Source organism: Dromaius novaehollandiae, chromosome W (assembly GCF_036370855.1).
Source record: "Dromaius novaehollandiae isolate bDroNov1 chromosome W, bDroNov1.hap1, whole genome shotgun sequence".
In the NCBI taxonomy this organism is placed as follows: domain Eukaryota; kingdom Metazoa; phylum Chordata; class Aves; order Casuariiformes; family Dromaiidae; genus Dromaius; species Dromaius novaehollandiae.
In genome coordinates, this window is record NC_088130.1 from 17,079,718 (window position 1) to 17,106,342 (window position 26,625).

General features: G+C 38.5%; 1 protein-coding gene across 15 annotated transcripts in view; it reads left to right on the forward strand.

Moving 5' to 3' along the window:
- The first annotated feature begins 1,388 nt into the window (after positions 1–1,388).
- AOPEP (aminopeptidase O (putative)) overlaps positions 1,389–26,625 on the forward strand; it is a 204,350-nt gene continuing 179,113 nt past the window's right edge. For 14 of the 15 annotated variants that reach the window (XR_010385753.1, XR_010385760.1, XR_010385755.1 and 11 more), the window contains exons 1-2: positions 1,389–1,466; positions 17,749–18,716. Coding sequence is in view for 7 of the 15 variants with exons in the window: in XM_026092441.2 (XP_025948226.2) it covers positions 17,911–18,716 (806 nt within the window). In the remaining 8 variants the exon portion in view is untranslated. Of the gene's footprint in view, positions 1,467–6,695; positions 6,751–17,748; positions 18,717–26,625 lie in introns of all 15 variants that reach the window. The other variant, XM_026092442.2, reaches the window with a different exon arrangement.

The following is a 26,625-nucleotide window of genomic DNA, read 5'->3' on the forward strand; positions in this document are numbered from 1 at the left end:
CCATCCTGTGATCATAACATGACTGCAAAGTCTGGGCCTAGTAACCAAGCAATTTTGATGCTGTAAGCCACCATGAGTTATCCGAAAAGGCAAGTTCCTGTTCTTTTCCTTATCCCTCATTCCTTGGGAGTGGGAAATACATCTTTCAATTTGTATAATGAAGTCAGACCTATTGATAATACGTTTGTTATTCTTAGTCAGCTGTACCATGTGCCTTAATAAGATGCCCTTGCAGTTGCAGTGGTGAAAGTCGGTAGCCTACATGCTGAAAAAAAGAAAAGAATTTTGAATTATTATAACCACACTGTGGGCCAATTTTTCTGTCGATGTAAGTTGGCAAAACTCTGAGATCAATGGAGCTGTATAAATCCACATTTGTAGGGAATTAGGCCATATGTGTTTTCAAGAAAGAGGCGGCATGAATTTCTAAAAGATGTGGAAAAGATTTGAAGCCTTAATTTTGTAATAGCTCATCTTTAAAGTGAAGAAACTGCACAGAGAGGAAGCGATGCCATGCAGAAACCCATTGCCTAGAACCACCCACAGTTCTGTAGCCGGCATTTAATAGTGACGTAGCTAGCTTTTAACAGCATTCAACAGTGTCAAGGGAGTGCAAGGTATTGATATATTTGAGAATTCTCTCAATTTTTAGAATTTAATTAAATTTAAGGATCATTGGCTAGCAGGACAGGTGAAATTTTATCTACATATAGATTGTCTTTTTTTCACTGTTTTCAAAGTACAGAACCTTCAGTATGTCGTTCTGTTTGATCACTGGGCTTAGGTGTAGGACTGCCACATTTTACATTTGCTCGGAGGCTGACTCAGGGTGAATACATCCACCCCGTCCACCACGGAGGCTCTGGCTCTCGGTCTGGTAGCTCAAGGATAGCACTGGGGTTGCTGCTCTGCCTACAGGCTTGGGTGCCCTACAGGGAAATCCGAGGCACGAGGCAGGTGGTGCATACCAGGCACGGAGCGAGCCATCAGGATGCCTCCTGGTTAAACTGCCTGGTAAATCAGCAACGGCCGGGCACCAAAGAGAAAACCCTTCGTGGGTTGTATCATGGCAGATGACTCCTTGCTTGGCTACAACCAAGAGCGAAGTAAATGTGGAGATGCCAAGGTAGGGCTTTGGCAGTTTTCTGGGTAGGAGTGGGTTGTAAGGGGGGTGTACGATGGGGTGAGTTCTGTTCGTCCCGGGTGTTAACAGAGCCCGTCAGCTGCGCCGGACCGCGGGGACATGGAGGCGGCCGTTGCGCCACGCCCCAATGTCCGAGGCGGTAGGGTGGCGGTTGGCGAGGGGGCGGGGCCCGCGGGATACGTCACGCGCGTGGGCGGGGTCCGGAGAGCACCGGGGCGGGGCGGCGTGCTGGGGGTGGGGAGGGGAGTCCCCGGGTTGATGAGGTCATCAAAAGGCGCCGCGGCGGGCGGGAGCCGGAAGGCGCTCGGCGCGAGAGTGGCAGGTAAAGCCGTTGGGCGCCCGCGGCCACTGCGGCGTCCGGCGGGGCGGGAAGGGAAGGGGGTCGGCGGCCGGCGGCCGGCGGCGGCACGGGCGGCGGCACCGGCACCGCTCATCCCGCTTCCCTTTCCCCTCCTCCCCGCGCACCCCTTCCGGCGCCGACCTGCTTGTGGCTCCCGTGATAAGCGTGACCCCCCTATCGCTTCTCCGTCGCTCGCCGGGCCCGGCCTCGCCCCACGGAGCCCCCGTCCCGGGGCGGCGGGACGTGCGGTGGCCAGGAGCCCCGCAGGCCGCCACAGCCGCGCTCTGACGGGCGCGCTGACAGCGTGATCCGCCGTGTTTCCCCCTATGGCTGTGGGCTGGTCAGCCGAGCCCTTCGCGAGGCTCTCCTGGGAGTGATAAGGGCAAAGTTACCGTCTCTGCCTTGTTTATAGGGTAATTACTGCAGCTGGAGAGGTACAGTGATGAGGAAGCAAAGTCAGGTGTATACCACCTGCAATGCCTGTTGTCTTTTTTCCTTTGATGCAGCTTCAATCTGTGCCCTTCTTATAGGACTCTAGTCTGAAGTGTAATTTCCTGAAAGAACTTCAAATATAATTATGCTAAAGCTTCTCAAAGCTGGCTTGCATGCTGTTCTGCTCATTGGCCACATCTAGCACTTGGAAATGTGTAGGTAAAACTCATGCTATCTTAACAAGTGGCATTTTATAATTCATCTGCAGATTTCATATTAGTGGTATGTTAAGTTCTTTATGCTGGGATAATTCTTAGCTCTGCAGAGGTCAGTTTGAGTGACCTATGAGGCTTGCCAGTGTCAACATTGGAAAAAGAAGACTGATTTTTCTGATTCCAGACCTGGGAAAATGGTTCTTTTTTATCGTGGGTAGTATTCACATATGGTAGTTGCACTGAGTTACAAACAGTCATACTAGTTCTGTGTCAATTAGATTTGGATGCTTCCTTTATAGGGATACCCTCTCACTTGCATGCTCTTGTGAAAATCAGATCCACTTCCTTGTGTATATTGAGTGGAAATAAAATCCTATAATGCTGTTCAACATCTTGAAATGGTATTGTAAAATACAAAGCTAAAAGTTTCAGCTTTACACAAATTGGTCTTATATAATCATAGTAACTGTAAATTTGCAAAATTTTAGTTGCAAATGTTTGGGCTCTGGTTAATGACTTAGATATTTGGACTTTACTACAAAGAACTGCAAATGGACCCGGGATCAGGAAGCTTACAGGGATGAACTCAGGGGTGAGTTCGTGTTGCATTTCCTAGCTTAATTAATGTTTCTGACTCAGTCTTTGGTGAGTTATGTTTTCCTTTGGAAGTGGGTATTTCCTGAGGGCAAGGGGACTGTTTGATGTCTTTGGATTTCTGCTCCTATTTGAGCTGACAAAAGGAGTAGCTGGTAATTTTGAATGTCTTTAAATGTTAGGTGGAGAGCAGCGTAAGTTAACACCTGCATGTTGAAAGCAGCTGAGTTAACTTTAATGTAGGGACAAAGCAAATCGTGCTTGATTGAAAGTGAACAGAACCCAAACATGGCATTAGTTTGCATTGTCTTTTAAATGTGGATGAAAAGTTTGTTTGCTTATATGTATAGCATCAGAATACTGGCCAGCGGCATGGAGGGAGATCTGTGATCCTGAAATACTTTTATACCTTTTTAAAGAACATATATGAATACATAATACAAACAAGTTGGTGTCTGCACTTCAGAGATCTTGTTTGCAGTCCAGAGTATTAGCTTAAATTACCAGTTAGACTACATGTGCCAGGCTATGGAGACACTCATCTTTGTTGTCTGTTGTTCAAAGGGAATGATACCGACAGAACAGACAGTTGGGAGAAGTATTTTCAAACAAACCAAGCATAAATTGGTAGGGTTTGTCTGACGGGCCTTAGTTTTGTAGGTAACTCAGCTGGTGTAAATTTCTATTTAATTGCTTTAATTGGCTATTATTTCAGGGAACAAGTTTGTGTATGGTCTGAAAAACAGAACCTGAGAGAACTGGCTTCCAGCTTGGGTGTTAATGCCTAACTTGTGTCAGCGTTTGTGTGTGAATAAGTTTGTGCAGCTCTGATTTTGCACAAGAAGTATCTTGGTGGATTATTTTCAAGGCATCAGACCTATTTTTTTTATTTGTGAGAATATTCATGTATCAACCAGTTAACATATTAGAATTTTTGGAACAGCTTTTAGTTGAGAATACTCCAGTGCTTGGCAGATATGAAATACAAATTGTAACTGCCTGGTTTGGTTGAAGATTGGTTCTCTTTATCTTTTCTTCTAATGCAGCCCTCTTTTATTCATTTCTGTTCTCTGAGATTTTGGAAATAGCTAAAGTTACGTCCTCTGAAATAGGAGGTTTCCTGTGTATTTATTCACAGACGAGAACACACGTTTGTTTGTCATAGTCTTACATATTGCAATAAAGACTTACCTTAAGCAACTACATTTTATACCTATCTCTTGCTGTAGCATATTGACAATGCAAGTGAATCCCTCACTCACTAATCTGACAGGAGTAGCATCAAATAAAGTATGTGCTTGGAAAAGGATGAGATTACACTGTGTTCTTTGTAGTGTATTTCTGGCTTGTGTCACTATATTATGGAGGCATCTCTAATGACTACTTATCTTCTTTGTTAAGATTTTCAGTTAAAGTAGTATATATGTTTTGTTCTTGCAATTAACTGCACTGTAAGAGCAAGGAATATCAATTTATGTCATGCAATTTGTAGCTTTCTTTGTAAAATATTCAAGAGCCTTTGCGAAATGTGCCAAGAGATGTATCTAGTATTATTTAATTGACCACATTAAGCACTTATTTTATTTTCATGTGTAAATAGTTTAATCATTCTTACTTTCTGGGAAGGCGATATCTTAAACAGATTTTTTTTTTAATAGCTTGATGGATAATTTGCTTAATATTCCTGGTAAAACCTCTTGCTATTATAAAAATGAATATAATACTGGATTTAGACAAGGCATGTAATTCTGCCATGCAAACCTAAAGGGCACCAAACATATGAATTCCTATTGCTTTATTCTCTGTAGAAGTCAGGTTCAGTCTCTCTGGGAGCCTGAGTTCTGCAAGTGGGCACGTAGTTGTGGAATATCTTTTGTACCCTTTCAGAAATCTTATGTTTCTAGCTTTGGCTTCAGATCTCTCTAAAATCAGTGGAATAGGACTCCGGTTATTCTGGAGTCTGTGTGCAGGGACTGAAGAAGGAATGGATCAAACACTGAGGGAAATCCCTCAGCACTCATGAAATTCAGAATGATTTGGAGAAGTCTTGACTGTCCTTGTTGACCATGCCAAGTTTAAGAGCACAGAGTTAGAGGAGGTGAAATAGTCTGTGCTCTGCACAGCCATTTGTAGTTGGTAATTGTTACAAACATCAGAAATTCATTTTTGCCTTTCATTTGTTTCAGCATAATAGTTAGTACCTGTGCTGGGTCTCCCAAGAAGTTCAGATGGTAATCCATTTTTCTCATGTGGATTAGTAGTGTTAAAGTGGAATTACACATAGACAGGAATGCCTAGCTGTTAGCAACAGAAAATAACAGCTTCCTGGAATAAGGAGATGTCAGTGTAAATTATCAGAACTGATCATTCTGTAGGCTTTTTTTACAGGCTATTTACAGGTTTAACTATTCCATCTTGTATAATAGCTATTCAGACTTTCTTAATTTATTATTTCTACCAGAGATATTCCCAAGGTAGTTCACTTGCATCTCTTCCCCCCCTGTGGCCCCCCTCCCCCCCCAAACTTTCTCCTGTAGGATGATACTATGTTTTGAAATTCTTCCCTTCTCCTGTAACTGTAGCAAAACAACCAAAACTCTGCATTACTGACACAAACATTCTTTTTGGCTGTAGGCTCTTTTTAAGGAAGTTTGTTCTCCACTCTTGTCTGCTTTGTTAAAATGATGCTTTATTTTTGCCTGGAAGCTCTTCTCTTGGGTATGTTTTCAGAGGCATGTGATTCTAATTCAGGCTGATGCTGCCTGTATTAAGTGGAACAGCAATGTTATACAAATATCACTCCATGAAGGATTACTTCTCCCCTGTTTACTATTCTTTGTGCCTTTTATTCAACTGTATTATGCACAGATGTTCAAGACTGACTATTCGTGTGGGCCACCATCTGCTATTATTGTTGCTTGTTCTTTTGCAAACACCTATCTTCTAAAATATTAAAATTATCATCTAGCAATTAGCTTGAATTATATTTCTGAGTTATGAAGTACATTTGAAAAAGAAGGTGCATTGACTGTGTGGTATATTGAAGTGTTCTGTAATAATTTGGATTCATAGTATCCCAAAATTAATAATTTGTTACTTTTGTGAGGTTCAAGAACTATGAAATGAAAGACTACTTAAAAAAACAATTGTCAAGAGCTCAGGTTAAGATTGAAGTTCTTAACTTGTCCTGATATTTAGGATCCAGCTAATGATCCTACACTTGTAGAGGTGAATTACATTACACTTATAGAAAAATGAAAACTGGATATTCTTACTACACGTAAAGTATAGAGAAAAATATTGCGGAAGACAGTGCTGTGTAAAAGAAATAAAAAATATCAGAAATAATGACTCCAGTGTGTTCTGTATGATGACAGATGACAGTACCTTGATATGTGCATAAACTAGTGAGAGACTTGTCCTATTAAAAATCTACAAATACTGACTCACACCAGCATATTTAGGAAGCAGAAGTAGAAGGTCTAATATTTCCATGTACAGACAAAGCTCAGATATCTACAGAGGACTTCTGAAACATACAGCAAGGATATTCAACAGCTTCAACAGTTGAGGTGGTATATTTCTTCTAGTGTGTGAATACCATGACTGCAACTTATTCTCTAGTCCTATTAAGGAGGAATAAAAGAAAAACTAAAATGCAGAATGAATAGAAGTTCAGTTATAAGTATATTACATAACTGGACCACAAAACAAGCCCAATGATAACTTTTTTTTTGAGTCATGCTTTGATGTTCATGGAGCAGAATGCATATAAATGGCTTCTGGTTGTCTGGAAAACGTTTTAGAGCTATTTAAACCATATTAGTAACAACACAGCATGCATTAGATCAGTATGTGCAAAGTGTGTGTGCGCATATATAGGGAAGATTTTCCATTTGTGTGTAGTTAGTGTAGTCTGTTCTTTTCGTCTAAACAAAACGAAAACCCTGTTTCTCATTCTGTCTTTCAGACCCCTCCTCCTCGCAGTGACAGAGGAGAATGTTGAAGGACAAATGTTAGCCTGAGTGAGTTCCATGATCAAACACCCTGTTTGGGAATTAATTCTGTACTTCGTCAGAATCTGCATTCAATTAATCAGAAAGAAGTAGGGAAGAACATGGCCTTTGTATACCTAGGCTTGACTTGCAAATGTGCTTAGCATTGCAGCTCCTATTGAATTTTCTTAGAATTCTGATAAGCTGAATTTTAGGACTTGCAATTGAAAACACTTCGGTGGAATAATTCTATTATGATTTATGTGAATATTTGAGAAGACTTAATTGCAGAAGAGAGAGAACTTGCATTTGGTCTCTGTTGGAATCAAATGATGAATTAAATCACTATTTACTGCCTATTCTGTTTAACACCCCCCCCAAATTATTATCTATAAAAGATGTCACAGCTCAAATAAAGAGAAGAACCTAGCATGTACGAGCATATTTGCTTGTTCTATGTCTACATATTTTTTTCTACATACTTCTCATCTGTCTTTTTTACTTGTCATTGCATCTTTTGTGTTCTGTGAACACACACATACTTGCTTTCTGTCTCATCTGGATGGTTTTGCCACATTGTGCCAATAAGGGACAGTCTATGTGTAGACACCGAACTTCAAACATAATACCAGCATGGTTGTTAATTGCTGTTTCAACAGCAATACTGATTCAAAGCGAAGCTATAAATTACTAGCACTTGAACAGATGCAGAGCTATATATGACCTAACCTTCAGTTACTGATATCCACATGGTCTTTCTAAAAAATAAAAAAATTAGCCTCTTTTAGCTTTGATAGTACATACTGCAATAATTCCTACCCTCCTCTTTTGCTGAAACACATGCTTGCTTGCTTCTTTATCAATTTTTGCTTATCTTTTTTTTTTTCACTTGGTTTGATTTCTGATTTGCTTGTATTTTGTTTCCTCTGTCATCCTGTTGTCCATTGCTACAGAAGTTGGGTATATAATTGACAACTGCCTTGATCTTTTACTTTTTTCTTAATACTAAAAGGCTGTGTATTTGGGCCAAATGAACAGTTCTTCTCTGACCTTTCTTCTTGAAGAAAACTGAGACATTTTTCCAAAGTGGTTCAGATCCAGTATTAGATAAGCCAGGCATAGACCTAAGGAGAAGTAGATATCCATCTTGTGTGGAATGCCACCATGTATTTTAATTTCATAAGTTAGCAGTCCTATTGAAGCCAACGCATCTGCTTATCTTGTGTCAAGTTAAATTCTTATGTAAAATGGCTCTGGGCCCAAATTAAACATTCAGATCATTTTTCTGGCTCTTAATCAGGTAACTATCATATTTATGCCTTAAAATATTTCTACTAAATTGTTCTCAATTCTATGCAGCCTCATGCTGGTGTTCTGTATTGTAAATGCTGTATGTTTTCCAAAGATGTATCATATTACTAATAAATTTCTTGTTAATAAACCAGATGTAAATAAAATAGGTTTAAAAAGCACAACTGTTTCGTAGCTCTACCAATATTCGCTTCCTTTTTTTTAATCTGGAAAATACACTTTGTTAACATTGATAGTATTTATCATCTCCTGTCAATTGCTTTGGTCTGATATGAGTCTGAAGTTGTAAGAAAAGTATTTTAATTTGAATGGATTTTTTGTTGTTTGTATTTTATAACCACTGGGAAGAAGCACTTGTAATTTAATTTTGAATAGATAACTTTATTGCATTTGTCCTCAGCTGGCTTAATACATAGTGGTGTAGCATCAGCTACGCACAAGAGGGCACACTAAGTCCTCTGGAATATAATTAGTGAAAGACTTATCAGTTGGGATAAATCAATATCTGCAAATAAAGCAATTAAAGCACACTTAGAATGTGGTTTCATGTATAATTCTTAACAAATGCTATGTATAAATATTTTTATGTATGTGCCAAAAGTTAACTAATCTTTCATTAAAATCCTTTTGATTTAGTTAAGTAAAAATTGTAAACTTCTGTGACTGAAAATGAGCAAAAGATTGTTTTCAGGGGGAAAAAAAGACAATTTTTTAATGTGTCACTTTTTTATGATGGTGTGTTACAGACAAATCATTATAAAAATTAAGTTCACATAGTCAAGTAGAATTCCAGTTTTTAAATGTAAACATTTAAGGATCTAAAAGCTTTTAAAGGGGTTCTTAACTTACAGTAAAATTTTTTCCTGTCTGTATTGTAGTTTTTATTTTGTATTCTGTCTCTGAGACAAGCACCGTGCTTCTCTGCTTACATCCACAAATGCATGGTACAAATGAGGTAACAAGTGATTTTTTTTTTTTTTTCCATATGTAGTTTTAAGGATCCTTTTTGCCTCAGTTTTTTTCTGTCCTAATGTTGGCTTTGCAATTCTGACCAATAATTAGCCTTCAGTAAGCATTTGGGCTTGCATTCATCCCTCCATTTCTAAGTAGACATCTATTGGCCCAGTTTTGATTAAAGCAACAGGTGTATCTCTCTACATCCTATACAGATTTTGAAAATTTGTCACATAGTTCGCAGAAAATGTCTTAAGATGTCTTTAACAAAGTCCTTAAAGAGCCTTTCTAAAAGTCAGTGAAGGCAATATTGTGTAGTCATCTGTCTGGGTACAAACAATTAACATTTTTAAGTAGCCACTCTGAATAATGTGTAGAAGATCACCCTACTACTGCAGCAATGACATTTATATAAAAGATAAATACTATGTGAAAGTAAACTAGCAACCTCAAACTGCTGTGGTCTGACTGCTTCTTCACATACCTCCTACCTTGCAGTTTCTTGTTAAGCTGACCCTGAAGCTGAAGATTAATCTGTTTTGTTTTTCTTGTTGGTTCAGCTACATTCTGGACTTCTAATGAAAATTTAAAGGCTACCGTTTCCTGGGAGTCACTTTGGTGTAATCATCATTCTTAAAATGATGCATTTCCATTCTTATGCTTTATTTGCTTCTTATAGCTTCCTGAAATTCTTGACTTAATGCCTTAGTTTAACAAAACAACCTCTGCAGAATATGAAAAGGGCGGTATATTGTATTTTTAAAAAACTGTCTCTATATAATGCAATGCAGTATTACTTATGGTATGTAGTTTTATGTGCAAGACAGGTTAATGTCTTTCTTTTCTTTTCTTTTCTTTTCTTCTTTTTTTTCCCCTCCTCTCCTCCCCTGTGCCTTTCTAAGAAGCTGGCTCCATGTTCTGCACCCACCCTCTCAGGTAGTTGGAGATAGCCGTTAAATCCTCCCTTAACCCTTCCTATCTCTGGTTAAGCAAATCTGGCTCCACCAGCCTCTCCTCCTCTGTTCATATGCTTCAGCCCCCTTAGCTGTTTTAGTAGCCCTCTGCTAGCCTTATTCTATCAATGAGCTTGCAGTTTGTCGAGAAACTTGTTTCTTTTCTTTCCAGATGAAGTTAGGCTGGATGAATTCTTCGACAATCAATTTATGAATATTTAGAGGAGAAAAACAGTCAGTAGAGACTTGTCAAAGCCAGTTGTTGTTTTAACAGTCCGATTTCTCTCTTACAAAACAGCTGGACTATTGGATAATGAAGAAACAATACATGCTTCACTTTACCTTTGGAAGGACTGTTGTGTCATATACTAACTTTAACTTGACTGTGAATTTCACTTTAATTTGTCAAAAATTAAAAAACTGACCAAACAAAACTCTTGGACACTTTCAGCATTTGTCAGTGGTTTGCTTTTCAACCATTTTAGCATTTTAAGTATGTTTCGGCATACTTGAATGTAGTTGAATCTGTTCTGGTTCAATGTTTGTTAACTGTAGATACAGTCGCATTGTTGGTTTAAGTTTGTCCAAATCTGAACGGCCACTGAAAGGGCTGGTCATACTCTGTCCCCAGCTGCCTGTTCCTGCCTCTCCTCCCAGGTTATCCTTTGCACTTGCATAGCTGCCTAGGAAGGAGGGCTGGGCAGAAATCTGAGGAAGAATGAGATTTCTTGGTGGCATCTCAGACTTAGATTGGCTTAATTTTGTTCTCACATTTTGTGCTTGCATGAATAAAATGATGGGAGGAGGTTAGTCTGGAGAGGTTGCAAGCACTTTGGACATCAGGATCGAAATGGTTTTGAGAAATGAGCTGAAAACATTAAGTTGCAAATCGATAGCAATGAGTACAAAGTATTACAGAAAGACAAATTCTGTGCAAAACTTGGAGAATTACCTTGTGATCATAGCAATATCGGACCAGATCTAATCTGGAGAGAACACTGAGGTTCAGAGGTTTAGGTTACTGAGAAACACCACTTCTAGCCTTAGCAATACAAATATTTATCGTTTTTCCTGCTGGGATTCTGTTGACCTTGCAGGTTTGTAGAATGAACAGTTTATGTAAATGGTCTTAATCTATTACAGGCAGAATGAGCTATTTTGACTCTGACCACAGTTTAAACTTTTTTTTTTTTTTTTTTTTTTTTAAGCCTATTCTGAACAGCTAGTGTTGTGAGATTGGGATGTGCATGGAGGGAGGAATAGTGACCTTTAAAGAAGGAGGACTAGAAGGGTTGAGGAGTGTATGAGAGCTTTGACAGTGTACCTAGGTCCTCTCTAACCTTAGCTTTCGGGAATGTTACCTTACTGAAACTTGTAGAACAACAAAAAAAAAAAAGCTTCGTTTGCAGGAAAAAAGATTTAATTAACTATTATGAAGAAGTGGATCGGGCTAACTACAGAAACTGAACAATTCCCTTCCACAGAGGTATTTAAAAAACAGAATAGAAGAGTGCTTGACATACTTCTATCTCATCTCAAGGGGGAAAACTAGATTCTTCCAATGAGGACTCTTCTAGGCACTATAATTAATCTATCAATCAGATGTGTGGGTATGTATGCAATAGCTGAGGCACAAGAAGATGGAGCAGACAAAAGGATATACTTGGAGAATATTTTTAATAGCTCTGGAGTCTGGTTGATATTGGTAAGAATGGACAAATTTGATAGAAACAGAGGAGAGTTGTCCAATAAAAATTCATTTTGCTGTGAAGGAAGGGCAACTTGTTAAAATTACAGCTCACACATGCAGAGTACATTATTTAAATAATGTCCTGCATGTATTTGACAGTTTGAACTGTTAGTGAGTTAATCTTTGGTATGTATTTGGAGCTGTGCAAGATTTGAGTCAGGTTAGGAGCTTTCTAAATACTTCAAACAAGGCCCAGCAAGCAAAGTGTGCACAGTTCACTTGCCCATTGAAAGTGCGTAGAGACACAGAAGTGGGCCAGAGCTGGGAGTTGCTTGCCTTAGCAAGGTGGGCAAATCTGTGCAACCCGAGTGAGGTGGCAGGAGTATTCTACCAATATCTAGCGTTATTTAGTACTGCTAAGTGTTTCAGATACAGAATACTGGCTATTGGTTTTATTTTAGGTGTGTGTTGTGTTGTTTTGTGGGTTTTTTTATTATTATTGTTTTTTAAAGCATTTTTGCATGCTTGCTTACCCATGAAGCAGGAATGGATCCTGGGGTCATAAGAATATGCTTGCCACGTTCTCCTTTGTGAATGCGTTGTGATAGCTTCTACTTAAATGATCAAACTCTTCTTCAAAAATATGACTCTTACTTTCACAATCAGAGAGGCATATTTCTATTCTGTGAGATTTCTAATTCAGTACACTATATTGAAGTTACAAGGTTAAGAGTTGCCAATGGTTCAAGAAGCTAACAGTGATGTGGGAAACACCTTGTTACCATTAAAAAGCTGGTGTGAAATGTGGCCCTTTTTTTACACACCTATAGTGCTAGTCTGAGAGTTGCACCAATGAAGGCTGAAGTATATTCTGTAAATGGTTACACATTATTATTTTTTTAATTGGATGACTATCCTGCAAGTTTACTGGGTTTTTTTCTGAACAAAAATCATCCATCAAAGAAAAACTTGTGAAGCTAGCTATTGTTTCAAATACTGGTAAGACTTGCTTCATCCCATTTTTTTCGCTGCAAATATTTAAAATTGTTACAGAAGCATATGACAGTTTAACACACTTCATTATTTTGAAATCTCAATTTGGATACAGTGTTAAATACTTTTATTCATTTTGTCTCATTTTGTTATTTTATATAACTTTGTACAAAGTTTTATACAAAGAACAATGATGGCTTATGCTATTCAGCACCTAGTAGAAAATATGTTGTTCTGTTAGCAAGCCTTGCTAATGATTTGCTATGTACTCCTCAGTAAGAGGCTTTATCTCTGTCGTTCTTGCACACACTTTCCCTGTGAGATTTTTTGAATTGCCAGAAGAGTTTTTCCTAATCAGAACCTTCAAGTAAAGTGAAGACTATCACTACGTTTCCAGACCTGAATTTGGTGGTGGTAAGGAAAAATGTGGCAAAAATGAATGTAGAGTTCCCACCTCCAGAGAAAGGAAGTATATAGTAGAGATATAAAATCAAGCGGAGGTCACATATGATAAATGATCCCAGCAATTATACTAGTAGCAGCTTCTTTTCAGTTTGCTACAAATCATATTTTTCCGTAAGGCCTATTGCTGCTGCAGAAAGATGCTGAACTGTGCTTCAGTGGTTTTTTGGTGGATTGGTTTCCCACAGTCTTCAGAGCTGCCCAGTACCAGAGTGTTAGAGAACAATTTCTTCACGTTGGCTGCGTGTGCAGCAGCTGCGAGGCTTGTTTAGAGTTCCAAGGATTGGCTTCAGGGTGGTTTTTTTTTGTTTGTTTGTTTGTTTTACTGCTTTTTAGTCTTTTTTTTTTTTTTTTTGGCTACTTATTTATGTTGTAGAAATAACTGTGTTTCAGTTACTGAAATGGAAATTGTACAGATATGGCCAAAAGTTGTTTTAGGCTAGCCTCTAATAAAAGTGACATTTTTTGAAGTTTTTTTTAAATTTATAATATGCACCTGGCATTTCTTAATTATATAACTCTACAGTAGTACAAAAATGCTTAAAGCAAGCATCGCTTGCTGTGCATGACATAATAGGAAAATAGAGAACATGGAAAGGATGTAATTTTGTTTATCATATACATCCTGTTAATGGTGGATGTTTTTGGCTTATTATTTGGTGATCAGTAACTTTTTGGAGGCTCCAGGCGTGGACCAGGTAGTATAGAAATAACACAAAAAAAATTTGCAGGCTGTTTGGTTGCTTACTTTTTTCCCCCCCTTTGAATTCAGTGTATATATGTTTACAATTGAATACTGCAAATATGTTTGGTATTTGGTTGGTGTTTGGTTAGCTCTAGATTGGTACACCCTCGGCCTCTGAAGTATCAGAACTCCCTTGGCATCAGAGAGCCAGAAATTCACACTGAAGTTGTGTGTCCCAAGACTGTCAAATAGGTTCATGGTCATATATTTCCTTGGGCTTAAGTGCTCTCTTTAACGTCATTTTCCATCTCTTGGTGTAGACAAGCCCACCTGAAGTCCATATGTTTAGATTGATGTAGTTCACTGTAGCCTCATGATACAACTCCTACTTTTAAAAAACTAAAATTGGTGAAATTATCTTTAAATTCCAACATTTAAATTAAAAGCATGCACAGTTATCTTGTCTTCAAACCTTAATATATAAATTCACTTTCTTTCCTGCTCAGAACTCTACATAGGACCATCTCAAATTACCCAAGATACCACCTCACTCCATAGAATGTGACTCCCAGTGTGATGCTTTACTGGAGAAGTAAAACTATCACAGAAGATGGAGCTTTTTGATGATGGTTCCATATTGATATTGGATTAAAATAATTAGATTAGTGAGCTCTCAGAACAGAATACCATATCAGCTTCTTTGTACAGTTCTGATGTAGTGTAGACTCCTTAAAATTATTTAATGAAAAAATTCTTCAGAGATTCTGAAGCCAAGGCACATGCAAATGGCCTCTTAAATTCAGTTACTAGTGCTTGGAGATAGAGAGAGGGATCTTAATACACTCACTACAATTTTTGAAAGCTGAGATATCAAAAGGTAAGGTGATATGAGGTAGAAAAGCTTAAACAGACGCATAGTATTACAGTTGTATTAAAATTCAGTATCAAAGTATATGCAGTAATAGTTGTTACTTATCTACAAGTGTGTTCTCCATATCTGTTGGTCTAATCCTAAACCTATGTTCAGATGTGCTAATTCCAATAAATGAAGAAGTGTTGATCTGAAACTTTCTACTACAGAAAACAAATGTCTTACTCAGTGTTTTTAAGCCTCATTAGAATAGCTAGTGTTTGTTGCCAACTCTCTTGAATGTCATGAATTTCGTATTTTCATATTAGTTGTTTTAAAGAGGATTTATATTTATAGAATTTAATTTTTTGATCATGCTTCAATTAATTGTTTTTCAATTTAGATTAAGTTTACTTGAATGGTACTATTTGTCACCCTTTAATCTGTCCTGTTAATTAATGTTAAATAAATCTGACAGACATCTAAACAGAAAACTAATATTGTTTTGTATGCATTTTTCTGCGAGTTTACTATTTATTTTAAGGTGTTCAGAGATGTTTCTTACCATGGTAGCTGAGAATTGAATGCAAGTAGATGTAATGATCTTAATACTTTTGAGGCAAGAAACTGATTACACCTTCCAATGGAAAACTGAAAACAGGGATATAAGTATTTAGTATAGTATTCCTTCGAATGTTTTTTATTAGTATAGTACTCATATTCTATAAAGTCAATATCAGTATTATACCTGTTTTCAAATGAAAAATTGTAGGTATTTGTGCAAATCAGTGTTTCTTGAGTGCAAGTTCAGTGTGTTTTTCATCTTTGTTTCCTTTCTCTACCACGAATGCTAAGTTAACCTGTCAGCAGTCATAAGGTTTTGGTGGCCAGAATGAAAATCCAGATAACAGCAACTTCAGTCCCGCGGCATTAAGCACAGATATCACAGATGTAGTGCTCCTGTCACTGCACTGAGAACCTTCAATTGTTTTACTATTCCCAGTTAGGTCTCGAGGTAGGGAAATTATTGTAATGGCCACGTGATACTTACAGATGTTCATCCACCAACCTGAGGTTTGCGAAATCTTCGCTCAGCTGTTATTACAAGTCTTCCTAAATCCTTTAGTCCACATTTTTGCTGTTTGCCAGACTTCTTTTAATTAAGTAGGAAGCAGTCACTATTGTGATATTAGGGCCCAATGTGCATTTCAGGGTATTTAATGTTTCACCTTCCTCCACGTTTTTTTTTTGGTTTGTTTCGTTTTGGTTTTTGTTTTGTTTTTTTGTCAAATAGCAAAACACATCTGCACTCTTATCTGCAAAGGTAAATCCTGTTTGCAAAGCTACATTGAATTCACTGGGACTCTGAAGGAATCTGTGAATGTGTTTCTGGATCCTGATATAGGGTTGACTTCTGAAAGTACACACCGATGTACATATCGGTTAAGGCAGTGCAAGTTGCAAAGTGTCTTGCAAGTGCATGAAATCTGAAAGCACTTGAAATAGCAAACAGTTGCGATGAATGATGAGATGATTAAATTCAGAAAAAGGATCTAGGAAAACCCTCGAATGGAGAATAGAGAAATATCTACTAGAAATAGTTTGAAAAATTCAATGAGTATCTCTTTCTTCAGAGTATTTGGGATACTTGAGTAATGGACTTCTGGAGTGACCCTTGTGCCCTGGACAGCTTTGCTGAAGTTCTTCAGTGCAGGAAGATTGATATGGAAGTGAAATAAAGTGTTTTCCTCAGCTTGTCCTTGACTGTATCACTGTATGGGGTTTTTCTGAGTGGTAGAAATCCATCAAAGAAGGGAGATATTTGCTGTATCTTGTGAGCTTTGCCTAAAGTCAGTTCGGGGAACAGAATAGATTATATTTTTTGGCATGAGCCTTTCTCTCACTGATGCTAGCTTGACAGCACCCCATGGATCCTTACAAAAGCAATAGCAAGCCTTGGGGGAGCCTGAGCTCTCTCTTGTGCTGACACTGGGAACTCCACGCAGGATGCTTCTGGCTACTGAAGTCTGACAAGGCTGTGAAAGAGTGCCACAAAAAGAACATCTGGTCACTTACGATGCTTAAAAAACAGACTTGGCTGTATGACGTGAATGCATCTCTGAACTGACAGAGAAAGAGCTGCAAGTCTTAATGGTCCATTGCATCTTCCTTTCTCTAATCTCTGATTGTAGTCCAGAAAGCAGTCAGAAAGGACATTAGCAAGCTAAAGTGTGTGTTTTTTAACTTTCAGGCATTCTCTGTTTTGTTATGACCGTCAGGCTAAAAACTTCTGTGATGAACTTCTGGCTATTGTTGCAACAGATGTTGATGCATTTTAATATTTTCTCGCTTTTATAGGTATTTGTATATTTGCCTTTCCAGTGAGAAGACCTTTTGTTTGCTGTAAGAAGCTATTGTCCAGAGTGTTAATGGGTTTCCAGCTATTATGATGTAATGATATACTCTAAGTATTTAACTATAAATTTGAAAAATCTCCATGAGCAATCTCAAAGGAATACTTAGAATGCACTCGTAGTAAATTGGCTCATTTTCTTGTAATTTAGTAGAAGTGCTGATACGAGAGCAGTCATAACGTGAAAAGTATATTAAGCCCTGGAGCTGCATTGTATGTATGAAATTGCTACTTTCAAAGTTTAAGACATACGAGGCTATTTGGGCTCACGCTTGTTACTTAGAATCGCAGTAGAAAAATAATCACCATCTTTTGAGGTAAGGAATTTGAAATATAAATTTAGCTTCTACAAACAGTGTAGTAATAAATTGTTTGATGTTGTGTAACAATGTATCTTTTCTAAAGGATTACTTTGGCAGAAGAGAGTCAACAGGAGACCTTATACTTAAAGCTTGTTTCTTTCATTTTATAAAAGCAGCCTAGAAATACATTCACATGAGATCTTCTGGAAAAAATAAAACTAGTGGTTCTCGATAGTAAATCCTGAAGCAACTAGCTTGATCCCATGCTATGGAGAGGGAGGAAAAAATCCATCCTCGGCCATACTGCTTTTAATAAAAGCAACTCAACTCTAACTTTCCGATATGCCCATTTCAGAAACAGTTGTTAAAGGATTATCTGATTTGTTCTTTTTTTTTTTTCCCCCCCCCTTTACAGAATGAGAGAGAAGTGGAGGAACTCCAATTAATTTCAATAATGTAATATTTAGTCAAAAGTTATTTTTGGCACTGCAAGGCTGGATATGCCTGCTCTTCCTGGAAACACTTTGTGCAAGAAATGACTAACAATTTATCTAGCTGTTGCCTAGCAAACTGAATCATGGCGAAGCAGCTAGACCCCATGACGGATGACTTGCCCTTAATGGCCAACACTAGCCACATGCTTGTAAAACATTATACATTGGACTTGGACGTGGATTTTAAAAGTCACGTTATCGAAGGCATCATCGTTTTCTTCTTTGAGACTGGGAGCAGGTGCAGGAAAGCCAGCAGCAGTGAGGACGAAGGCTGCCAGCCACAGTTTGATGAAACCTGCAAAACTGGGGCGTCTGAACCCTGCCATGTTCCTGTGACAAATCTAAGTGCCTGCTCATCTAAAACGGAATATAATGATTTTGCTGTCTGTGGTAAAGGTGAAAAAGATACTTCTGATAAAAATGGTAACCATAGCAACGGGGAACAGGCTTCTGGGATTTCTAGTTCAAAGAACTGCTGTGACATAGAGAATCATGGGAGCACGGATTTTTTGCTGGTGTTGGACTGCTGTGATTTATTCGTGCTAAAGGTTGAGGAGGTAGATGTTGCTGCTGTGGCAGGCATCGAAAAATTTACCAGGTCTGCCAAGCTAACTGATGCTGCTAAAGAGCTGGGGAATCTCAGGAATCAGATCGTACAGGAACTTGTGACTTTACCTGCGCATCGCTGGAAGGAACAGCTCTACTATTACGCTCGCTGCAGCCAGGCACCTGGCTGTGGAGAGCTTCTGTTTACTACTGGCACTTGGAGCCTGGAGATAAAGAAGTCGGGGATTCGCGCTCCAAGAGACTTTCCTCATGCAATAAGAGTATGGTACAAAACCAAACCGGAGGGAAGATCTGTTACGTGGACTACAGACCAGAGTGGCAGGTATGTAGCTATTAGCTGAAAGGCTTTGTATGCATTAATTTTAAGCACGGGTGCAAGAATAGAGTCAGTCACAGCTGAGCAGCTGTGTGAAGAGGATGAGCAGTCTTTTCCCTTTTCTTAGTTTCCTCCTTGGTTCAAATACTATTGCACTCTTACAGGAGAGCAGGTGAACTGTGCGCTCAGGAAACCCCAGTGCACTTGCAGACCTTAAGCCTGGCTCAGTGATAGCATTTGCTCGTTCTGAGTGGGAGTAAATGACTGTTGTATATTGGATGTAAGCGTGTGCAGGGAATAGGGAATTGTCACTTAAGGGAGCAGAATATATACAAGACAGGTTATTTTCACGTTAATACTTTGTGTTCGTTTTCCTTCCTGTGTTAAGGAACTGATCATACAGCATAAAGAGCAGTACACATAATATTTAATAGAATTGCTCCCCAACTAGTCTTTTGTCAATATTGTAATAAGTTTAGAGATACAGTCTTTTCCTGCTTAGTCTCTCATAATCAACTTTTAAAATCTCCTTCATCTATTATGTAAAATACATTGATGATAGCAAATGAATTGCAAACTGAGACTGTAAGAAGAATTGGTTTTTATCTAGCTTTGTGAAAGTACACAGTGCTGTACAGAAATCTTCAAGATAAGCCCTTTATAGGAGGGAAACTACAATCTGCTCTTGATATATACAATTGTAACATTGTTTCACTGTCATGTTCAAAGCTGGATTTGAATGGTTGTTAGTTCTTAATCTGTGATGGCTAAAAACCGGGAGCAAAGTTGGAAGATGAGGAAGAAAATCGGTCCAAGTGAATACTTGCTTTTCATTCCTGAGCTAGAGATTTATGTTTGCCTTTCATTTCAGTTTTGCTAATATTAATTAAGAAGCTCCTTGCTAATATCCACATTAGGGAGGAGAACAAGGCATTTTGAATTGTATGTCTAGTATTTAGGCAATTTTACTGCTAAACCATGATCAGCCTCAAACCCAGGAATGTCTTACTTATATTCATTACCTCTTCCCCTTTTGCCCTCCCCTCCACGCTCCCCAAAAACTTATTATGGGTATGAGCGCAGGAAATTTAACTCGATATAACATTTTTACTCACAGAAATTGAGTTTTGACTGAAGAATGCAAAGGTAATGCAATTACAGGTAATCACATATTGTGTTGGTATCTCCCTGCCCTTTATGTAAGTCTTTGAGACTAACTTTAGTTACACTCTCCTGGTATAGGACTCCTCTTCTGTATGTTGCCTCACATAAACATTGTGCGCTTTTGAAGGGTGGTGTTTTTCTTTTTTTTTTTTTTTCCTTTAAACCATCTAAATCACTAGGATCTTCTGACTCTTTTCGCTTTCACTGCAAATCTTTATGCTTATTTTAGGGGCATTTCATGGCAGTTGAACACAAACATAGAATTTTATGAATCAGTAATGAGAAAGGAAAAGACAGTTTGGCATGGGTCAGGTAGCCTGATGGTAGCGTATACTCTCAAGCTGCTTTATTTTCTGTCTCTTGTAGGGTGTTCCAGAATCTACCACCTGGCAGAAAATAAGTCTTCATATCACAGTTCTTAGGAGCCTTCTTGTTAAATTTTTTTTGAAAAATTCTGTATGTGATGAACCACAAGTGCAGTGGCCAAGCTCATTGTGCAAAATGCTGTTGTATTTTTCTTCTTGTTTCTATAAATAAAACCCATTAAAAAGGTACAGGGGAAGTACTGTTACAATTTATTCTCATGGGGGAGTCTTTAAATTTTTCCAAATTATGTGTATGGTCCTCTCTAGGCAGATGTCAGATCCTTTCCCAGAGGAGACTATAATCTGTGGTTCTAACCCTGAAGAAAAGTCAAGTGAATAACAAAGAGCAAGCGTTGGGTAGTCGCTTCCAATACATTTCTTCTGATTTAATGTTTGTACAGCGTTCTGAAGTTTACCCTATGCACTAATTATTTTATGAAGACTTCCATTTTATTCATTTTAAACAATGCTTGTATTGTAATTCACAAAAATCTGGTTAAAACAAACAGAGCTTTGTGGGCCGGGTTTAGGCAAGTTGAGATACTTATATGGAAACCTGATACGGGCATAACCGGGCACAGTTCGGTTCTCTGTACAGGAATGCAGCACAGGGAATTTCAGTATTTCACTATTTGGTCTTTTGATCCTAGAAACTACATAAAGATCAAAAAGGGAGGTTGTCTTTAGCCTTATAACATTTTCTTAATGCTTTTGGGGGTCTTTATACAGAAGAACAAGAGGACAAAAAAGAGAAAGCAAGTGTGTGTCTGTCTGTGTGCATCTGTCTGTCCCTGATGTGCGCACACACACATACGTGCTCACCTGTGTGCACACACACATACATATATATACACACATACCTGCACTTTTGTCTTTCCAAAATTTAGAGTTGTGAAGACTGCATCCATTCATAAACTTGGCAAGTGACTTTTAACAGTGATCAATAACATCATCATTAAAATAGAAAAATTGCCTTCAGTACAGTATTTGTAATATACTCATCAAGAACAAAGAGAAAGCTGTTCCATTTCAAAGTTTTTTCCAATTTCTCTTTACTAACACAATGTAACAATGCTTTGTTTAAGTATTCCTACTAATATTTAATATTATAAAAATTGTTCTAAAATAAAAGCTGAATTTAAGAGGTATGGGTAACCTCTTTGTGGAGAGAAAAATGCATATAAATGCATATTTGATTACTGGGAAGGCGAAACTTTTTGCCAGCCGAATCAAAGCATTTAAGCAGGTTTGCCTAACTCTTAGGAGTATATAGCAGGGTTGAGTGAGCAAGGCTACCATTGCGTTTCAGGATAATTGCTTCCTCATGATCTTTGTTAAGAATCCTTATTGCATAAAATGTTATCTTGGGATTCCATCCCTTTGTTTAAGAAAAGGATTACACACATTTGGGTTAAAATCAGAGGTAATTTTCTTAGCAGACAGCTTAGCAAATTTGCCTGTAGCGGGAGATTCCTCCCACCTTTCTTCTGCCTTACTTTTTGCCACCTCTAGCACCGTCATAAATTAGTTAATAATTTTGTTGATATTAGTAAGAGAATAGAATTGATCTTATTTCCTCATTGCGGGGTTTGGAAAGAAGGAGTACCTTTGATATGAAAGACACCAACGAAAGACATTCCATGACACTGAAAGCTTTCAGTACTAGGTCCTAATCCTGTTGCTACCTGTGCATTATTTATCTTGGCATACGTGAAAAGGTCAAGCTATGTGGAGTGAAGTTAAGCATGTGCATTTATTTTTTACACTGTGGCCTAGATATTAGATATACAGAAAAAGAGAAATTCTGTGAAATAAAGGGAATGGATTAAATTACTCTAAGTGTAACTTTAAATCTGTGATTTAGAAGAATGCTATGGAAAAAGTGTGTTTTTAGAAGGCATTAAAGGAAGATTGTGCAGTCTCAGGGAAGCTCTTTAGAAGGAATTAACCTTGTCCTTATTTGAGAGGTCCCAAAGTGAAAAATATTGAAAAATGTGAAATGAACTGAAACAAAAACTTACTGTAAAATCTTCATTCTTGTTTGACCAATTCAAATGTCTTGTCTTTTAAAAAATATTTTTGTACCTGTCTAGTCTACTATCTTATAATACATTATTATTAGGTTAAAACATCAGTATGTTTTTAGAGAATTCAAGATATACTTTTGCCTCTGTGCAAGCTTTGAAGGTGAATACAGCAAGCACAACTCTATCATGTAGCAAAAGTGCTAATGCTAGCACTTACTCTGCATTTTAATGCTTCTTTTCAGCTGCAGCGTTCAAATGTATTACAGACATAGCTGAACTGCACAGTTCTTTTGTTATAAATAATCTTGCGTTTCCCTAATGTGCAGCTGAAGGACTAGAGGTAGATAGTGATGAGGTGAATGCCCCAGTGAGGTGATACCAAACATGGGAGCAGAGGGAGACTGACACGATTCCTAGTCGTTTGTTAGCTGCCGAGCACAGCAACTGTATGTAGATAGGAAGACAAAATATATTTGAGAGTTACAGGGAGAAGATCGCCAAGGGGAAAGATTTATATCTTCTTTGAAACCAGTTGTTTCAAATTTGTCTATCTTTAAGGCGTATAAGAAACACAAGTAAGTGTTCTAGGAGAGCAGCTGCAATTGTTAAGACGTGTTGGTGAAAAGAACTATTCATAAATTTGGGTACTTCCAAAGATAAGCTCTGAAAAAGCCATCTTTGTCTCTGCAGACTGTCATACGTAGTATGACCTGTAGCCTTTATGGATTCTGAGTCATTCATTACATTTTGATAGTGTATGATATTATCGAAGCAAATTTTACCCACAGAAGGTAGAAATTGGAAAAACAATCAGATTTGAACAGTTTCAAGCAACAAATTAGAGTGTGTGTCATGAAAATAGATGCTTATTTTTCAGTTGCCACTAGCTAGCATTGTTCTGTGCTCTTGGATGCTAGAAACACAGAAAAGGAAGGAACAGGTTGCTTCTCTTCATGGATTTGAGAAGTTTGAGAGAATATGATGTTCCAAAATCCAAGCAGGTCGCAGACTGAGTCTTGACATGGTTCCCATCAGCTGTGGAGAACTGTATCCTGTTATTTTGCATAATTTTGTTCCCAGTGCCGCACATTTAGAATGAACAGTCTGAAGTTTGGCAGATTGCTCATCTTTGAGTCAGTGATTACACATGGTAGCAGGTGTAAAATGGAGGAGTAAAACAAAAAGGAAATATCAACCAAACAACTGGGCAGACCCTGAGTAGCAATATGAACCAATTTCTCCAGATTTGAAATTTTCTGGAAATATGGATGGCAATGATAGAAGTGATTTATTTTTTAAGATGTTTACAGTAGCTCTTCTGAATTTGCAGTCATAGCTAAAAAGGAAGACTGAGAGAAAGTAGGCTTATGTTAGCAAAGTTAATACTTTTACAGAGTTGTAGCAAGTTTCCAGGCATTGCAGGAGCAATGCCGTTCATGTGTAGGTGGAGTAAGTCGATGGCTGTGGCACAGGGCAGGGGGAGGCAGCGGTGGGCACCACACACCAGGGAAGATGCTATAACGCTGCAAGGCAGGGGAGGAGGCCAGCGGTACCTGTTCAGAGAGAAGGGAGACGGACGGCAAGGGTGCTTCACTAAAACATGGCGAACGGGAAGACCGTAGTTGGTCAGTGGAGGCTGAGAATGAATTAGTATCATGGAAATACTGTTTTCCATATAAACAGTAAAATTATTACTTAACTGCTTCAAACTTAAAATCTAAAAGGGAGGTGAAAACACAGAAGTTTGAAGAGCCAGCTTTGTGCTTGCTGAGTTGTGGATGGAGATCAAACCCAGGTATGCTCGGAGGGAGGAGACTCCTCCTAGACCTGGGGAAATTGCCGGTCTGGAGTGAAGTTTATGCTATTACTGACAAAGTGATACAAACAAAAAGACCCAAAGCAGAAGATTATTCAGAGATCAAAGCCTGTTTAAAGAAGCTCCTCACAGTTTCAGATAGCTTCACAAGTCCAGGCAAGACTGGCGCTATGGGGGGCGGGGAGGGGAAGTCAAATATAGTTGATTACTGTGCTTTGCTAGAGTTTTTGAGTATTAAGCAGTGTGCATACAACATGAACAAAATTTGGCAACAGCTCCGCTCCTTCAGATGGGATGCACAGGAATTTTAGACAGGGTCAAGCAGTGAGCTGCCAGAGACGATGATGCAAACGCTAAAAACAGAACAGGCAATTGATGGTAGTAGGTAAAACTCAAGGTTTCATATTGTGATTTTTCTTTCAAGCATCTGCTAAATGTGCACCGCAAGGGCAAAGGAGCACAGTAAAGGTAATTATGCAAGGGAGGCATATAGTAAATATAGTGGAAAACCCAACCATTTGCAATGATGTGGAGGATGGGGAGACAAACCATCACTCAAGAGTGTGCGTGAACTTGAGGGGCAAGAAAATAAAGCAGCATTCGATTTCAGAATAAAGCTGAGAAAGTCCAGCTGTCTCACGGTTTGTATCCATAGGCAAACCGTCTTATCTTTAAAGACAGAAGGGCTGGATTTTTATGGTCACTGATGTGGAAATGGTAAACCAATTAGTAAATCTCCTATTATCTTGGCCAATAGCCAGTTATTTTCAATTTTTACTGCTAATTTAAACAGGATATGTAGCTACTAGATTAAACTGTGTTTAAAGGCAATAGGATGGCAGCTCCTAACATGTTACCGGAGTAGTATTAAAAGGCCTAAGTGGAATGAAAAACCTAAAGGATTGGTCAGGTGTGTGACTTCAAATAGAGGCAGTTTTTTCATAACACTGATGAAGCTATTAGGCTTATTACACTTGCCAAAAACACATGCCAAGGCAAGTGGAAAAAAATAGTTATTATTAGAGGCAAACTGCTTCCTGGGAGCAGAATAAGTAATAAGTTGATTTACTTCGGATCCGGAAAAGATCTACCCTGTCCTAACTTTTATCATCCTTGCTTCCTAGTGGTGTCTGTACCAAAAAATATGATTTTTGAACAGAAGATTGTGCATACTGTGTGCAGGGGAAGCAGATTTGATATACCTGTCATGCCAGCCACAAATTAGTTGGCAAAAGCCCAGGAAATTTGCAGTGAGGTGGGAGTTCAGAAATGTATCTAGCCAGTTGTTGGAAAAACAGCATCAGAATGATAGAGATTACCAGAAAAGTCACTCATCTCATAATTGTATTTAGTACTTTTAAATTGGAGAGTAGTTTTAGAGGCATAGGTAATCATCAACTGGTGTCTTATTCAGCAGAAAAATGCAAACAAGAATGCCTGCACTGTTGGACTCTGATGATCATTGGCACTTTGCAGTACAAAAAAATTGGTATGATTTGGGTCTCAGGAAATCCTGCTGCTTCACAGAAACTATACTTCATGACACTATGTAATTTTGAATAAGAAACAGCTGCAAACAGCAGTGGTTTGACAGGGAGCAGCCTTGCAGTTGCAAGAGGTTGCCTCCTTATGTGGAGGCGACATTTGAAGAACTAAGAGTCTCTTTTTTTCAAACACAGGGATGGAGTTGCTGAGCTGGGCATTTTGCTGGAGAAAGCTTCAGACAGGCAGTAACGAAAGCAGGTCAAGCCACATAGGAGGTGACTTAGGTGTCTGAGTGCAGGTGTCTCAAAGACAACCTGTTCAGAGAACAGTTTCAGTTGAACATTTATTATTAACTTTCAGTAGCTTAGTTTGGTATTATAATTGCTATATGGTTCCATGGGAAAGGGAGATGTGCCAAAGGCTGGTTTGAACTGGTTTTGTTATGAAAATATATGGAATATGGATGAATTAGAGTTGAATGACTCAGATTTTCATCAGACTCTGTGGCTCTGGGAGATTACGGAGCAACGTCCTGCCCCAAGTCTCTTCTTGAAGCACAACCAAAGAGTATGGCGATTAGTGCTTGATAGTCCAGTCGCCTGGATTGTCAGTCACTGGGAATTACTAGTCATAAAGTTGGCCAAGTGAGTGGCCAGAGACACATTTTGTGTTTTGTGGAAACTTGTCTTTCCATTGAGGTGGACAGGTAATGAGGCAAATTCTTCCAGTTCTCTGCTTATCTGTTGGTGCTGTGTTCTGTTTGCTCATCTCTTCTGACCTGTGGTGGGAATGATTCTGGTCGTCATAAGAAAATTTTACCCAAGTAGATGATTTGAAAGTTAGGAGACCATGAAAAGTGAAAGAAGAGAGATGGAGAGCATAGGGAGCAGGAAAAAGGAAAGGAATTGCCAAGTTTCTTGCTTGCAGTGGTAGTGATAAAGTAGGAAAAAACCACCATTTTTCTATCTATTGATAGAAGGAGTTTGCAACTGCTGATTAATTGTCACTGCTCTTCTTTGGTGTATCTTGGTTAGCTTGTAAACTTCTTCTGGATCAGG